The 16,790-nt window shown below is 39.9% G+C and overlaps 2 protein-coding genes across 2 annotated transcripts in view; both read right to left on the reverse strand.

The window, feature by feature from the left end:
• The window catches only part of LOC113144191 (protocadherin alpha-C2-like), a 121,232-nt gene that overhangs the window by 98,198 nt on the left and 6,244 nt on the right, over nucleotides 1-16,790 (reverse strand). The gene's annotated exons all lie outside the window — the stretch shown is intronic.
• Nucleotides 14,094-16,505, reverse strand: LOC113144715 (protocadherin alpha-3-like). Its single transcript, XM_026330942.1, has one exon. The coding sequence runs from the start codon at nucleotides 16,503-16,505 to the stop codon at nucleotides 14,094-14,096; it is 2,412 nt and encodes an 803-aa protein (XP_026186727.1).

The following is a 16,790-nucleotide window of genomic DNA, read 5'->3' on the forward strand; positions in this document are numbered from 1 at the left end:
CTTCTCTATCCCACTCCTTCCCTCACGGATTCATTCAGCCAGAAATTTGCATAATTGTGTAGACTCAGTTAAGTTAGTTTCCAAATTTGGCGATTACTGGGCTTCTATTGCTGCAACTTCTAAATAATACCATGGTTCTCTGTGATAAATCATGATCCATTCTTTGCCCAGTACTTAAGGCTTTCAGCTTGCATTTATTCTCTTATTATTGTATCAAATTACCTCAGCCTTCATAGATGATTATTTCAGTCATATGCTAGTATAACAGTATAACAAAGGGCAAAAAATAAAAATAAATATATTTGTCTGTGCACACAACACTTCATTTCTTATTTTTGTGTTTTCTGTATCAGCCTTGAGGACAATAAATAAATTTAATTGGGCCCTATTTTATTATTTTAATCACAAACTCAGAAGAGACATCCAGGTGCTGTGGGTATATTGCAGTGTATTTTAGTGTTTCTCCACATTTCCACAGAGACTGCAGTCGGAAGCTTAGGAACGTTCCCTCATATGTAATCCCAGGATTAAGCGCTGGATTCAGAAACTCCTGTCCTATTTCTATTCAGTAGGAGACATGATTTAATTTGAAAATATTAATAACCATCACACACTGAGCCACAGTCATCTTTTAGCCCAACAATAATAATGATAACTTACTAACGATGACCTGTTCTCAATTTCTCTAATGTATGGATAAAGAAAATATCATGTTCTGTATACCTGGGCACTGGGTAGAATGCACATTTAAGTTATTTACATACAAGCATGCACAAACAACAACCCCTGACCCATCAACCTATAATGAAATTCAGTGATTCGTAGTTTATTTGTAGGTTATTGTCTGTTTTGCACCAATCTTTTTCATAAAATCCACATGGACCACTGATGCTACAGTTTACTCAGCACTGGAAAGAGAATCCATCTTTTAAAAGGCATCAGCTGTGCTTGGTGGCCTGCTGACACTATGACCTCATTTTGTAGGCTTAACAAACAAGTTGTTTAAATGAGTTGGAGACACATCTACTAGTCCTAGTCACACCTGAGAAAATAAGGCATAATCTATAAGTGCATCTAGTACAGCAAAGTCCACATACATTGTATTAGTAATATAAGCGGATATAGCACTCAATCCAACATGAGAGAAAAGTCAGGGACTATTACTGTGTGGGCTCAGTCCATGCCATATGGAGGAAACACTGATTGTGTCATGCAGATATAAAAGATGCTGAGCACACACAGCCTCCTGTTTCAGTGTCAGGCATAGCTCCTCTGGGAAGCATCTGCAGAGAAGTCGATTAATCAATATGTTAATGCATAAACAGTAAATGACAACTACACATAAACACATGGATGCACAAGTGCTGCTTTAATTAGTAAATCATTTCTCAATCAACCAGACCCTCATAACAGTTTTTATTTTTGAACTCTATATGCATTAATGAAAGTCACATTTCCTCTGGTTATGATAATTGAATTGGCTGAATAATTAATAGTGAATAAATACACAGTATTTGCTATTTGGACACAGGGAACTGCCTCTAATAAATCTAGTGGTAAAATAGATGTGTGTCTGTTAACCTGCTTAATTGTCTGAAGGTTATGTTACATGTCAAGTTAAATGTAAAACAGGAGAAACCACAAAACAATGTAATTAAAGAGGACAAGAGACCGGTGTGTGTTAGATGAGGGCAGAGTGTGGCAGGGGCGGAAGCAGGGTTTTCTCACCGAATTATTAAAGGACTACTACGACATATAGTCACTAAATTAGCTTTTGTATCTCCTCCATAATAATGATTACATGTCAGTCCTTTGCATAGCCAACAGTGTACGTGGGTGTTTGTGAGTGTGTGTTCCAAGGGCGTGTACTGTACTGTTCATCTGTGTGTGAATAGATGGGGGAAGGGTGCTATCTGAACATGCTCCAAGGCGAGTCCCCTCCCTTCTCCTTCTGCACAGCTCTCTCATTTCCATAGCAACGCCATCTCAAGCACAGACATCATGCATTTATGCACAAACACACACAGTAATGCAGATATGGGTTTATTTTTACAAATGCATGTGAGAGTATAAAAATTATTACACTACCCACTTCCACATTTTTCATTACTACTATTCAGTTTTCCATAGCCCTTTCTTCTCTAATTCTCTAAACAAAATCAGAGCAGATCATAGTGACAGGTGCAAAACATACACTCTCTCTCTCTCTCACACACACACACACACACACACACACACACACACACACACACACACACACACACACACACACACACACACACACACACACAAACAAATTCACCCAAGCAAACGCAAACCACACTCCTATGTATACCAGACCAAGCTGCCCAGGATTGCAGTTGGGCTGCTCATGCATTGGTAATGTAGCACTGCTGCAGCATATTCACTATGCCAGATGCACAGTGCCTGCTTCTATATCCATCTCCATAGCCCCACAGACAGCCTGACCTTTGTATTCAGCCACGCCCAACCCACTGTACCCTCTCTGGGCCAGGACTCTGGAGACCACCCCCACTTCTGCAGTCCACACACTACATCCTGCTTCATGTCATAAGGTACTGATTTCTTTGTGCTGTTTTCTGTTGGGAGGAGAGCTCATCACAACACAAGGGGGCAACCTACTCCTTCTGTATAATTCCTTTTTCTTCAACATCTCTCTTCTAGTACTTTATCAATTGTATTACTCAAGTCTAGTCCTTTCTTTGTGTGCCGAGGTACTGGGTCTAACTCACAGATCTACATGCTCTTTTTATGCTCTGAAAAACAGCTGTGATATGGCTCAAATTGCATTTTATTTTAGGAACAGTGTGATTATAACCACAACCAAATGCAGCAGTACATTAAAGAACAAGATTATCTCATAATGTGAAGTGATGAATGGAGATAAGAAGCTAAAATGACTGGCATAATAACAAACCATAATAGAAACAGACCACAGGGAAGTGAAATTGCAGAATAGTGACCCAAAGGAACTGAAATGTGAGGCAGGGAGTGAAATGGGACTTGGAAGATGAAGACGTCTATAAATAGAGATGAATGTAGTTGCTTTTTACAGAGAGATGTTTTTCAACAGGAATAATTACCTTCTTACATACGATAGAATATTGAGATTTTTAAAATATCAATTTTCTGTATTTTAAATAAGGATGACCAGTTATGCAGACACAAATGAGAAATGGAGCCCAATATAATACTATCAATTTCATTAACAATTAAACAATTATGGGTACTAAGGGATACGCTTCATTGACAACGGGCAGGGAGAATCAATCACTCATAGTGTTTAATCCAACTGCCACTTAATCATTTATTTCCAAATCTGCACCAGGCTGCATTGGTTTTTAGAATAAGTAGGACAGGGGCGGGCCCAGGGAAACATGAGCCGGAAGAGGGTGAAAACCAGGACACTCCAATATGGAGCATGCCCAAACACACACATGCCACACATACCCTTGAGATAAAACAAGAGACACATTAACATAGTGTTCACTCATTTGGAAAGTGATGGCACAATGCCCAATAATCACATAATTAGTTACTCTACTGTGAAACAACAAGCAGGCGAAACAGCATGCTGTTGTGGCCAAAGCGTTTGTTCCATGTTACAGTGTCAGGAGCTGTCACTGATTTCCTGGGATGACAGGAAATGACAGGTTGGATTTAGATATTATCCATACATGTAATTACTAACGCCCAGTATTCCTTTAAAAATTCCATGCAGTACTGTGTATATATTTTTTTCTAATTTTAAAGATAATATTACAATATAGTTGATGTTTTTACCTCTCTATTGATGCATCCATTCCTGCTATTGTTTCCACTGAGTGTAAGGTCATTCTTATGATTGTGTCAGTTTACAAATGATCAGTAGTGTAGGGTTGTGCTAACACAAGTCCAATAATTTTACAAAATGATCAAAAACAGGGTGTGTTATTGAATATGTTATAGTGAATCTACAGCAATTAATAGCAAGTAAGTATACAGTATGAGCTTGCAGCATCTCTGAATGTTCTCTGTAACTGTTCCACCTCTGTAACTGCAGGATGGAATGATCTGGGTTTGTGCAAGTTGCATGTGTTTCAGTGTAAGAGAGGTGTGAGGGTGAGAAACAGAAAAAATAGGAGAGCGGAAAAAGAGATACAATGTGTGTCTGTGCAGTTTAATTCATATAAATTTAGCTGTAGATCGCTGAAGTTGTCTCGAGTGTCTTAATATAAAAACCTGATCCAGCCAACAGGTTGTGATGGCTGAGTCACAGTCAGGTGGTTCATTTTGCAGCAAGAGACCATTAATCAAAACTGTCAATAAAACAGGATGTACTATAAGCTTTGGTAACAGCAAAGGCGGCATAGAAATCTGATTGGTTAGCTAGAATCAATGTGACTGTAATAGAAACTCTGATTGGCTTAACATAGTGCCTAGCGACAAGCCAGTGTCCGACAGATCTTTGCTTTCACAGGGAGCACCCATAATTGACTCACATCTCCCCTCTTGTATCCATGGTGACGCAGATGCAGTGCTCGTCAGTGCCCCTCCCTGTGGCCCCCTCCTCCACATCCCTCTCTTTGAGCACTCAGTACACTGTATGCCAAGGACATGGTATTTATCTTTCCCTAATCACAACCATACAAACACACATATAAACTCAAAAATACTGGTTACATATCAGTAAAATGCACATATTTTAGTGTCTACATTCAACCATTTAATGTGCACATCTCTCATTGTGTTTCTCTGTTTCCTATGTGCAGAAACAGCATGACCCAAACTATTTTTTGTGGGATTAAGAATAAATCTAGCTTTATAGCCGGCCATGTATAACCTAGATTTGTCAGTCAAACTGTTTATTGGGGAAGAGGGCATGGGCCTAAATAAGAGTGTGTGGAAAATGGGGCAGGACCCACTATATGTGAATCAATACTGATACAGACTTTCAATAACAGCACCAGTCAATACCTTACCACATACTGAGTGGTAACATACTAAAAGAGTGAATGTATTGACACACAGACACACATACAGCACAAGTCATTTCCACCTTTTGCCACAAGGGGGAGCCTTTCATCCTTTTCTTTGTTCCCTACAGCAGTTTGCACATGCACAGACAGGCGATGTCGGAGGCAGGCCAGACTGTAAAGCCTTATATTAGATTAACACACTCACACACTCCAAAAATTGTATCACTGGTACAGATACACTAGCAGCCCTGGTGTCTTCCACACACACTATCTCTGCCTGCGGAAATTAAATTGTCAACTCTCTCAGATGAAATAGCAGATGTGGATATAGAGTATTTAATAATACCTGCACCAGCCTGATATATATCAAAACAAAGAGGCAAAGACAGGAGATAATTCCAACAGCCACAGCTGAAGCTGAAGATTAAGCTGAATATACAGTATCATCAGCATCTCTCATGCATATGTGAACTATTTAATTGTCCACACATTAGGTCATTATACATGTATATACCAACGTTGCATTGTGTAATGTCTATTTTTACTTTCGCATTAGTAATGCAGCAGTGGATATGCATCACGCAGTGCTGCATGGGAAGTGCATTGCAGGTGCAGGCCTGCTGCACTAGGGCTTGGCCCATTTCTTAAAAAAAAAAAAAAAAAGGTCTGAATAATAGAGGAGAGTGCTGGTCTGCAGAGAATCTGATGTTAGAAGCAGCTGAAATGGTTTTGTCAGGTTGCTCCACTTTCCACAGAAAATGAAGACAACTATTTATAATGTAATGACACCCCTACCAATCATTTAAGCTTGAGCACTGTCACTGCCACTCTGAGAATACTAAATACCATCTAACACTTTCATCAGTATCAAAACATAAAAGCAGTAACTGTAGCAACAGCAGATTCTGTGTGGTGTGGTGTGGTGATGACAGTAAGGATATAAGTGCAACATCAGTATGTATTTTAGTCTGTAGCCTCTGTGTTTCATATGCTGGGTGAATGTGTATGTACAAATTACAAATTACAGCCCCCTAAAGGCTATGAAACTAAATCATCACCCCTCTCACTCTGGCTTAATATTGACTGAAATATGGCCACTAACATTAAATCATACAGAAGGTGCATCATAGAAAATGTAACACATTGTATCCCAGACGAGGTCAAGGCAAATTCATAACAATAATAACAGTAAGAAATAAACATGGACAAACTTGAGAATCTAAAGGAGTGCTAACATGACATGGACATTAAACTGGAATTTAGGGGTTAGCAGCACCCTAACTCATTTTATGTGCTGCTGCCTTTCTGCTTTTCAAAGCCACTCTTCATGGCATCATTAAGATGATTCCACCTAATCGCATTAGAGGAGCAACACAGTAGAATTATTACCTTACACACGTTACAGAGGCCTTAATCCAGGACCACTGGGAATGTTGCCAGCAGTGGCAGAATAGAAAGAATAGTCTGACAGGAATTTGTGATTTAGAACACCTGAAGGAACGGAGATAATATTTTGTGATTTCAGAGCAACAAATAATTCCTTTCCATGCAGTACAATCAGATATAATACAATGTATATTTTTAATGCTGATATTATAGCATGGAATCTTGCATCCATATATTACATCCTCAGTACATTTCCTTGTTCCATAAGAATCACCACTGATACCACTTCCTACTCTGTTTCTCTGCTAAAGGGCAAAACAAAGTGAGTAAGGATTAAGACAAACATTATGGAGTAAAGAAGGGCTTAGGGAACAATTATACTCTAGTCTGATCGCAAAGACCCTGTTTGCCGAAGTCTGTAAACAAGCAACCCAAATTCCTTGCTATTTTGGTATCATGTTTTCTTAAAGCCCTTGTTGTCTCTGATCCACTTTGCTCCTCTTCCTCACATTAAGCAGATTCACTTCATTTATGGTAATGTGATGCATAAATGATCTAATCCTGTATCTACTGCAAATGATTTGGTTCTGGTTTGAATGAACTACAGAGTTCTTTTCAATGTCCTATGTGAAACCTAATGTTTTTATCTGCTATTTTAACTTTGTTGAGACTGTCATTTAAACCACATCAAAACAACATGTGACACATTAACAGTGATGCACTGAGGCCTGGATTGCAGGTTGTGCGTGGCTGTAAATGACGTGAGAAACAGGTGCAAAAGAAAGACAGTTATCACTTACATGTGCATGTTTTCTAAGAAATTAATTGCTCAATTATGTTATATCTGACATGACCCAAATACTATTTAAGAAAAAACAGCAACTAAAAGAAAGCAACTTAACATCAACAGCTCAATGCTGGTCAGGAGAGGCTGTCACTCTGGTCAGAAAGAAAGAGGAAAAAGGAAGATAGAGTAGAGTACTGGGCAAAGCACATACTGAGCAAACAAACTAAATATATCAATTTAAAATGAGAAAGATGTGAGTGAGAGGGAAGGATGGTGCAACCCAGCCTCCAAAAGATGTCAGCCATTTTCTGTCAGCTTGCAATTACAAATAAAGACAGGAGGGGGCATGTGAGAGAATACCAGTGGGAGTAAATCAGGATGTGTAGGAGGAGGAGAGGGATGAAGAAAATCAAGAGGAAAGGGGTTCTTTGTGTAAAGGTGAAAATCGAAAAATGTGAAAATAGATTCATGAACTGAAAGAAGCAAGTGAGTAAAGAAGAGGAATCCAGTTGAAATTGAGAGCAAAAGCACACGTAGCTGGAGGAAAGTGGGGGAGTGATAAGGAGAACAAAGGCAGGGGAAGAGGCTGCAAGAGAGGAGAGTAGGAGGAGAGAGTGGGATATGAGTCAGGCTTCCAGCATTAACTCTCATCTTCCACACCCATGTCTCATTGTTTTATTCATACTCTGCACCCACCAAATAAGATGGTGGGAAACATAAGAGGAACCTTTACTGTCTGATACACATGTAAACACATGCGTACACAACTGTGTGCTTACAGGGCAACACATAACCTAATTTTCCTAATATTCTTATAAAATAATACTAGTGTTGATCCAGATTTAGTTTTTCTATGACAGATGGTTCACCTAAAAATAAACAGAGCAGACCAACTTTGCAAAATGAAAAGCTGCATGTGGGATGAGATGACTCACCCACTGCACAGAACAACTCCATGGTTCACACTCAGAAAGATGACCAGAAGGAGCCACATGATGCACAGATCGTTTTAACAGTCAACATTTCATGTCGTATCTTAAATCTTTGGAAAAAACAAAACAAAAACAACTTTACCTCTGTTTATCTTAATATAGATGTCATTTTATCACATATGTGATGTGAGCACAGCGTGCAGCCCGGAGAGACCACAGACCATTCAGTTATATGTAAATACATAAGCTGAGTGCTTACTGTGTGATAAGCTGACAACATAAAGTTTGGCTGCATAACTGTATTGTTGTAAATAAACTGAGACAGTTTGGACAAATAAGGATACACTTGCCATAAACAAGGATAAGCAGTTACCCAAGATGCTTAGTAGGGGCACATCGCCGCAGGGGTAAGACGAACCCTGCAGCTAAAGACGGGATCCTTTTAACAGCCAAAGTCTGATCTCAACCATGCATGCCCAGAAATAAATACAACATACGGTAGTAATCAAACAAGTGTATGTCAGTTGGGGCTGTATAACCCCATCTACCCCACAGTGACTAGTGCAAGGATACTGCTGTAAGAAGGCAATCCTCTTACTAAGGCTGCATCCAACTCTGGATTTTTTCTCAACCATTCCCACATTCTTTCACAGAGAGATCACAAGGATAAGCAGTGATCCCCTAGAACTAGATCTCAGGATACTACACTGGACACTTTGCAAGGTTGCACTAAAGGCTGTACTTAAAGCAGACTCTCAACCAGCTGTGTCTTCATTCATTTCCCCACTAATGGCTGGCTGTCTCGTAGGTAGCCTCACGCTGACCCCTCAGTCAGTTCAATCCTCCAGTGCAGTGATGACCTAAGCAGAGCAGCAGATGTTGTGGCTGTATGAGCACTTACGCCAACAAAAGCAGTTCAGACCTACATCCATTCTAATCTCTGTTGATTCAAGAAAAAATAGTTCAAACCTAGCACAGTGCTAATTGCTCTTAATAAAGCTATCCAAGACCAATATTGTGGACAGATAGATATATAAGTAGGCATACATGCTGTTCAGCACTATCATCATATTCATATTTTTGTGCTGGTAGATTTTTACATTGTTAACAGAGCAGTCCATTCAAAAATAAACTAAAAGAACACATCTGCATAATGCAGCACCAAGAGTATATCATTGAGCAAGGACTGAAAAAGAAATTGAGTGCAAATGGCTCAAAACACCCTGAGGAAAGGCCTCGGCGCCTTGATTCAGGTGCAGTGGAGTGGTTCTAAAATGGGAAGTCGAACCTATAGGACTCATCTACAAAGCCATGAGTCAGTGAACTGAGATGTAATGAAACTGAGGGCTTATATAACTGAGTGGTGGAGAGGAGAAAGGGTCAGACCTGCTCACACAGTGGCAGCCATGAAAGATTCAGGAATGACACAAAGTTTTACAGATTTTTTTTTTTTTTTTAAGTATTTGCTATTTGTTTTAACGATTTGCTATGATACACAGGTCAGACCTGCTGGGCTCATGGATAAAACTGCTGTCTCTTCATCAACATGCAAAAAAAAAAAAAAACAGGTTTGACCCATTTACTGAAGAGTAGTGAGTCGTCTGGGCCAGTTTGCATCAAAGTTACACATGGCTCTGAACCAGTCCCCTCATGTTCTAGGACAAATGACAAGATTGAAATAAGCTGTGCCAGGGAGTCTTGGCCCACAGTTGTGAATGTAGCTTTCAATAAAATATTTGAAATATAGTGCATGATTTAAACTTACCACAAGGTTCAAAATTGAAGTCACAAAATGTAAATGCTATAACACTGAGAAATAGTTATTTACAGTTAATCCATATAGATGAGTTAGTTCACTTCTTTGTCCATCACTTCTCTGCCATTCAAAGTACAGCACTGTGCAGAGATACACAGCCTGACTGTGTCCATAAGCTGCACTGCAGTAGTACCTCAGCCTGCTGACATCCAACAATAACACCCTCCTGATTAACCCTCATGCTCAGGGGTACACAAACACACAGGGTGAACGCATACAGTATCCTCTCAGATAACATATAATTCAGCAGAGTCTGGGTAGCATTGTAGTTTTGTGGTTCAACACAACCTGAAATATCAAGTATTTCTTTAACTACACACCTATGGAATCACTCAACAGATAAAATGAATGTACCACTTCCTCCCACCCATCCACAGAGCTACATCAGCTCGATTAGTGGAAAAACCATTCTGCAGCAAATAATGTCAACTATCATTGACTAGTGATAAGAAATCCACACCAGGTAACAGAAAATAGTTATATGTTAATACAACATAGAAAAAAAATTTAATTGCCATTGTTTAGGTTCTCTGCTGAGAGTGTTGTTGCTCTAACTCAGCGTTATCTGTGCGCTGTGCCAGAGCAGGAGAAAAGCTTTGCTTAATAAAAGGGTTTTTTTTTTTTTTTGTAAACTAATCAGCAGTGGGCCTAAGCTGATACAGGTTTATCTGTTCCCTTTTTACATATGGTGCTTAAGCAGGTTAAATATTCCTGTTGAACAGTCTGTACAAGGTTATTTACCCAGCTCCACAGTTCAGCTTATTAAAGTTTCAAATCATGCATAGTTCTTGAATACAAGATTGAATGCTCATGATATATATATTGTTTTCTAATTAGAAACTGCAAAAGGAAACAAACAAAAGCACAACAAGAACATATATGGGTATATGGGGGTGGGGGTGTGGGGGGGGGGGTATATTGAGCAATAAATGATAAGATACAGTATCTATAGTATCAGAATTAAACATTGAACAGCTATATTACCTTTGTAATTAAACATACAGTAAGTGAGCGGCAAGGGACAGCCAGTGTAATTGTTTGGTCAATACTGCATGCTTGTTGTCTATTCTACTACTGATATCCTAAGAAATATTTCAGTTAATGCTGGAATGGGGCTTTATATAATTCATGTCTCCCTCCAACTATTTACCCCCTTTCTTCTTTCAAAGTGCATTAGTCTTATTTGTGTGCAAAGATTTGTTGTGTGTGTCTCTACTGGCACAAGTGTAACTGTTTTTGTTGTACCCTTGTGTGTGTGTGTGCGTAAATTAGATTACTGTTGTTGCTTCTGACCTCAATGTGTGCCAACCTCCAAAAAGCTGGAGCACAAACAGAATGTGCCCTGCTGACACACAACAGCACATGCATCCACAGCCACAAGCCTACAGGCATGAAGCACAGCAACACAGAGCTAAAGAGCATGTGGCAGAACGAAAGCAGACAGACCTTAGGAAGAAACACAAAAAAAGGGGGAATATGAGCGGGAAAAGGAGGCCAAGAGTGTGATGGGGGAGGGGAAAACAGAGGAAGGAGGAGAGGAAGAGCGAGTAGACATTGCGAGGAGCAACAGAAACAGAAGAAGGAAAAAGCAGGACACTGCATGAAACTGAACAGAGCAGAAAAAAACACTGAGTATGACAATAGCTTTACTTTGAGGACAAAGTACAGTTTTTTGAGAGAGTTGAACATATACAAAGAAATAAAAAGAAAATAGAAAAGATAGTCTGGGAGAAAGTTAACATTTTGTACAGTATGTGTGAATGAAGAAGAGCAACCACATAAAAATAAGGCCAATACTTCCAAGCTGCTGAAATTGCAGGATTACATTGCCGCTGTAACAGCTTTGCCTCATTTCTTGTGCACATTTCATGTCCTCTTAACCTTTGTCCTTACAACACTTACAACTCAAAAGCTCTCACCTGCTTAACAAAGACAACATGTGCAGACCCTCAGTATACAAACGCAATTGCATGTACTGTATCTGCTGTGCCAACCAAGCAGAGAGACAAAGCCCCTGGAGCAAACAGCCACGCCCCCATCAAAGACAGCGAAAATATACAATATATACATGTTTATTTTCATATACATGTTTATATGCAGTAGAAGTATATTTTGTATTTATAATGCAGACTAAATTTAATTGTGGGCTGTATGCCTGCATCATTGCTTGATCTCAAACATAATACATTAATTCATCAATGGACCAAGTGACATGCCATAGGCTTGCATTCTGCATGCAGCTCATGACTGTAGCCAAAATTCATCCACTCCTCACATCTCTCTCTCTGTCTGTTGTTTCTTTCTTCTCTCTCAACCATGCGAGCAAAATGCCAATGTGAAATTATACGATCTCAGTGATGCACAATTTAGTTTTAATTTTTAATTAAATTTTTTTCCCCATATGACCTGCTCACACTTGAACCAGAGAGAACCACTGTGATCCAATGACCTCACTGCACACTTGTTAATTTTAATGAGGTGCACTCAATTTTAATCATGACGGTAAATCTTTTCCACGCATCTGCTGTCCAGGCACAGCTTAGCACTGCCTATGTGTCACAAAACACGATGTCTCTCATACATCTATCTCACACACTAGCACCGGCACATGAAATATGCAAACACACACATTAAGAGGCAGCTATTGCCATCCTGTAGAGCAGTGAATACAGCTGGACAGAGGAACTGCAGAGAATGTGTTTTGAGCCTACACTTGATGAAGCTCAGCTGTTGATTTAGTCTGAATCTGAGCACAGTTTCCCTACCTGCATGTATTCATATCCCATTCTGGCCTATTGCTTTATTCCACATGCTTCTTACTTGGTCCAAATACGTCATCCGCTTCCAACAAAGACACATTTAATGACAGTTTTAAAAAAAAAACATGTTTTTCTGACATTTTCTATGTAGGAATTTTAAGGTTGACCCAGTTATTTGAGGGCAAAGATTATCTCCATTCCATAAAACATCTAATTAGAAGCTCATCTATTCCTACCTTCACTTATTTCTCTATCTGCACCATCTGCTGTCTGATTTACAATGGAGATTTAACATACATGATCCATGTATTTCTACATAAATAAACACATTTCCATGAAATATTGAGATATCTATAGATGAGTGATACAAAAGCCACTTCCCCTCCCCCTCCTCTGCTGCTTTCTCTATCCCTCCCTCTCCTTCATCCTCTTCTGCTGCTGTTGCTAAGCCCACTGAGTGGATGCTAGTCTGTGGAAACCAGTAGACTCAGAGAGGTGGGTCCCCCCTGTTTGTTGCTATGGGCAACGCAAAATGTTCAACAGTCAAGCAGCCTTGCTTGCAGACCTTCACGTGTGAGAGAAAGTATGACCTATTTTTCAGTGAGTGAAAAGAGATGATCTGATCGGAAGCTAGTGAGCTTATGGGATGTACATAAACAGAATACACCATTTTATATTATGACCTTGTGATTTCTAAGTCCAAAGAAAAAGTCAGTTGAATCAAAAAACAAACAAAAGAAAAAAAAGAGTACAAAATATATTTTTCAGTGTGTTATACTCTTGTAAATTACTACCCCCCCAGGGTCACAAGGATCAGCTGGAGCCTATCCCAGCTTTCTTTGGGTGAAAGGCAGGGGTACACCTTGGACAGGTCACCAGTCCATCACAGGGCCACACAAAGAGTTAACCCACACAAGCACGGGGAGAAAATGCAAACTCCACACAGAAAGGTTCCTAACGGGTTGCAAATCTGGGGACTTCTTGCTGTGAGGAAACTGTGCTAATCACTCAGCCACTGTGCTGCCCAGATTTTAAACAGTCAAATTCAATTCAAAGTCAGTGCACTGAATACAGATTTCTCAACAGACGCAGAGGATGTAACAATCATTTTGGTAAAGAGAATAAAAAGTCAGGGTTTCTTCTGTGATAGAAACTACAGGGTAGATATTCCTTAACTTAAAAATGAATTTGTCTGGAATTTCATAGCAACCTACTACATAATATTAAACTATATATTTCCTTGATAAATCTCTTGTGTTTAAACAATAAAGTTTCTAAACTGAATGCGTCACTGAACAAACACAGATACCAAGTGCAGTCCAGTGGGTAATTTCTTTCTCACTCAACAATCAGGTCTGTGTGAAAACAGACACTACAACCACCTGTAATGCAACAACTTTTGAATAGACAAATAGACAGTATGATCCAAAACCTCTAGGATTTATATTTCACCAGAGAAATCATACCAGAACTGCCTGGATATAAAGCAATATCTCTTACCTCTTCAGAGTTAGGTCTCCTGTCAGGGAGCACTAGTGTGTTCGCATGGCTGCCTGGGACTATAGTAGATCCTATACTCATTCTGGGTCCAACTAACATGTAGCGTTTGTCCCCAGATCTGTACTGGATGCTGTGACACAGTGTCCCATCATAATTAGTCTCTTGGAGATATTTGGAAGTATAGTCTGTGGATTTGGAGCACTGCATTGCAATCAGCACGATGATACTGATGAGGAAAAGGACAGAAACTGAGCCCAAAGTGATCATCAGATAAAAAGTCACATTATTCTCCTCATCATCTTTGGCTGCACTTTTCACATCAGAAGCTGCAAAAGCCTCTTTGGGCTCCACCACTTTGACAAGCACAGTAGCTGTCGCTGACAGTGACACGTTGCCATTGTCTTTTACCAGTATGACCAGTTTGTGCTCAGCCTCGTCTGTCTCTGTGAATGAGCGAAGTGTCCTGATCTGTCCTGTATAGCGGTCCAAGCCAAAGAGACTGTGGTCAGTCACTCGCTGCAGTGAAAACAGTAACCAGCCGTTATATCCTATATCAGCGTCATAGGCTCTGACTTTAGTCACCAAGTGTCCTGCGTTCACATTGCGGGGAATCTCCTCCAGCCCTTCAGCAGAACCGTTGGAGCTGACTGGATACAGGATGACTGGAGCGTTGTCGTTCTGGTCCAGAATGAACACGTTCACTGTGACGTTGCTGCTCAGTGACGGAGCTCCAGAGTCTGTGGCCACAACTTGGAACTGGAACATTTTCACGCTCTCAAAGTCAAAACTTTTCAGAGCCGTAATGTCTCCAGTTTCAGAGTTAATGCTAAAAAATAAAGCACCTTTCTTATCTTCACTTCCATCTCTCATAATGTGATAAGAAATCAGTGCATTCTCATTTACATCATAATCAGATGCCCTGACAGAAAACAGTGATGCTCCAGGGCTGTTGTTCTCCGTGACATAGAAACTGTATGGGCTGAGTGAAAACTCTGGACTGTTGTCATTCACATCTGAAACAACAACACTTATTGTCTTTTCAGACGACAAAGCCAGGTCACCTCCATCTTTTGCAACCACTGTGATATCATAATGAGACCGATGTTCTCTATCCAGAGACGATTTAGTGACAACAGAATACATATTATCTTGTAAGGATGGATTTAAGGTAAAAGGGACATTCTCTCGAATAAAACAAATGACTTTTCCATTCAGACCAGAGTCCACGTCACTGACACTAATCAGTGCGACTGTGGTTCCAGGTTTAGAGTCCTCTGTTATAGCGCTTGAAAAGGAAGTAACCTCGATCTCGGGAATGTTGTCATTTAAGTCAACAATATTAATGATTACGCTTTTGTCCGTTTTTAAAGGGACGATGCCCTTATCAGATGCTTTTATGTCAATTTCATATCGAGCTTTTTCTTCAAAGTCTATCAAGCCTTTAACGGTGATTTCACCTGTTTTTTCGTTTATGTCGAAAAGTTCACGCAATTTACCATTAACATTACTCCCAAATGAATAAACCACCTCGCCATTTAAACCATCATCCAAATCAGTAGCGTTCACTTGAATGACTGTCGTACCAAGTGGTGAATTTTCAGGTAGCAACACAGAATACGAATCTTTTGTGAATACGGGTAAATTGTCATTTACATCCAAAACCTCAACTAATAGCTGGGTGGTCCCTGTCCGCGGAGGTTTGCCTCCGTCTATGGCAGAGAGCGAAAGTCTATGATGTCGTTCTGTTTCCTTGTCTAGTGATTTTTTTAAGTACAAAATAGGAATTTTACCGTCGTTTCCTCTATCTTTTACCTCCAGACGAAAATGATCATTTTGACTTATCTGATACTGTTGAACAGAATATATCCCACTGTCTGGATCACGCGCGGCTTGGAGCTGGAAGCGTTCACCGGGCAGCGCTGACTCAAATATCTCTAAACGCGTCTCATTTTCGGGAAAGGTGGGACTGTGGTCATTTATATCTTGAATCTCTACCGAGACATAATGGACTTCCAGTGGGTTCTCTAGCACAGCTTTCAAATTGATCAAACATGTACTACTCCGCTCACACACAACCTCCCTGTCTATTTTCTTATTTACATACATAATGCCGTCGTTCTGGTTAACCTGGAACATTGGGTCGTTCGGCCCAGACACAATCCGAAAACCCCTAGCCTTTAAACTACTGAGATCCAGACCTAAATCTTTAGCTACATTTCCAATCCTAGTTCCTTCTTTGACCTCTTCAGAAACGGAGTATCTTGTGTGCGCAGTGCAAAAATCCCACAACATAATTGTTGCTGCTACGAGATGGACAAGTCGCCTCCTCCATTGTTTTCTTTCCATAGCTGAAAGGCAAAAATTATACAAATCCACAAAAATCTATAAATATCTTTTAAAAAGACGTCAGTCGCCGGATAGCATTTCTAAACTAATTTCCAGGAAAGAATGTTCTAAAATTTACACATCTAGATCCGACATCCACAGTGATGGTAGAATGGCTGCCCTTTCCGAATAATTGTCAAAATATCTATTTTAAGGGGAGGGCGTTGTTACTGTGGTCTGTTGTAGAAAGGTAGCCCTGCTTGCAGTGACATCATGCGATCAGGACATGTGGTGCAGAAAATATAT

Source organism: Mastacembelus armatus, chromosome 10 (assembly GCF_900324485.2).
Source record: "Mastacembelus armatus chromosome 10, fMasArm1.2, whole genome shotgun sequence".
NCBI classification, from domain to species: domain Eukaryota; kingdom Metazoa; phylum Chordata; class Actinopteri; order Synbranchiformes; family Mastacembelidae; genus Mastacembelus; species Mastacembelus armatus.

What these genes read in the sequence shown, in the direction of transcription:
- LOC113144715 (XM_026330942.1), bottom strand. Translation starts at nt 16,505, where the DNA reads ATGGAAAGAAAACAATGGAGGAGGCGACTTGTCCATCTCGTAGCAGCA.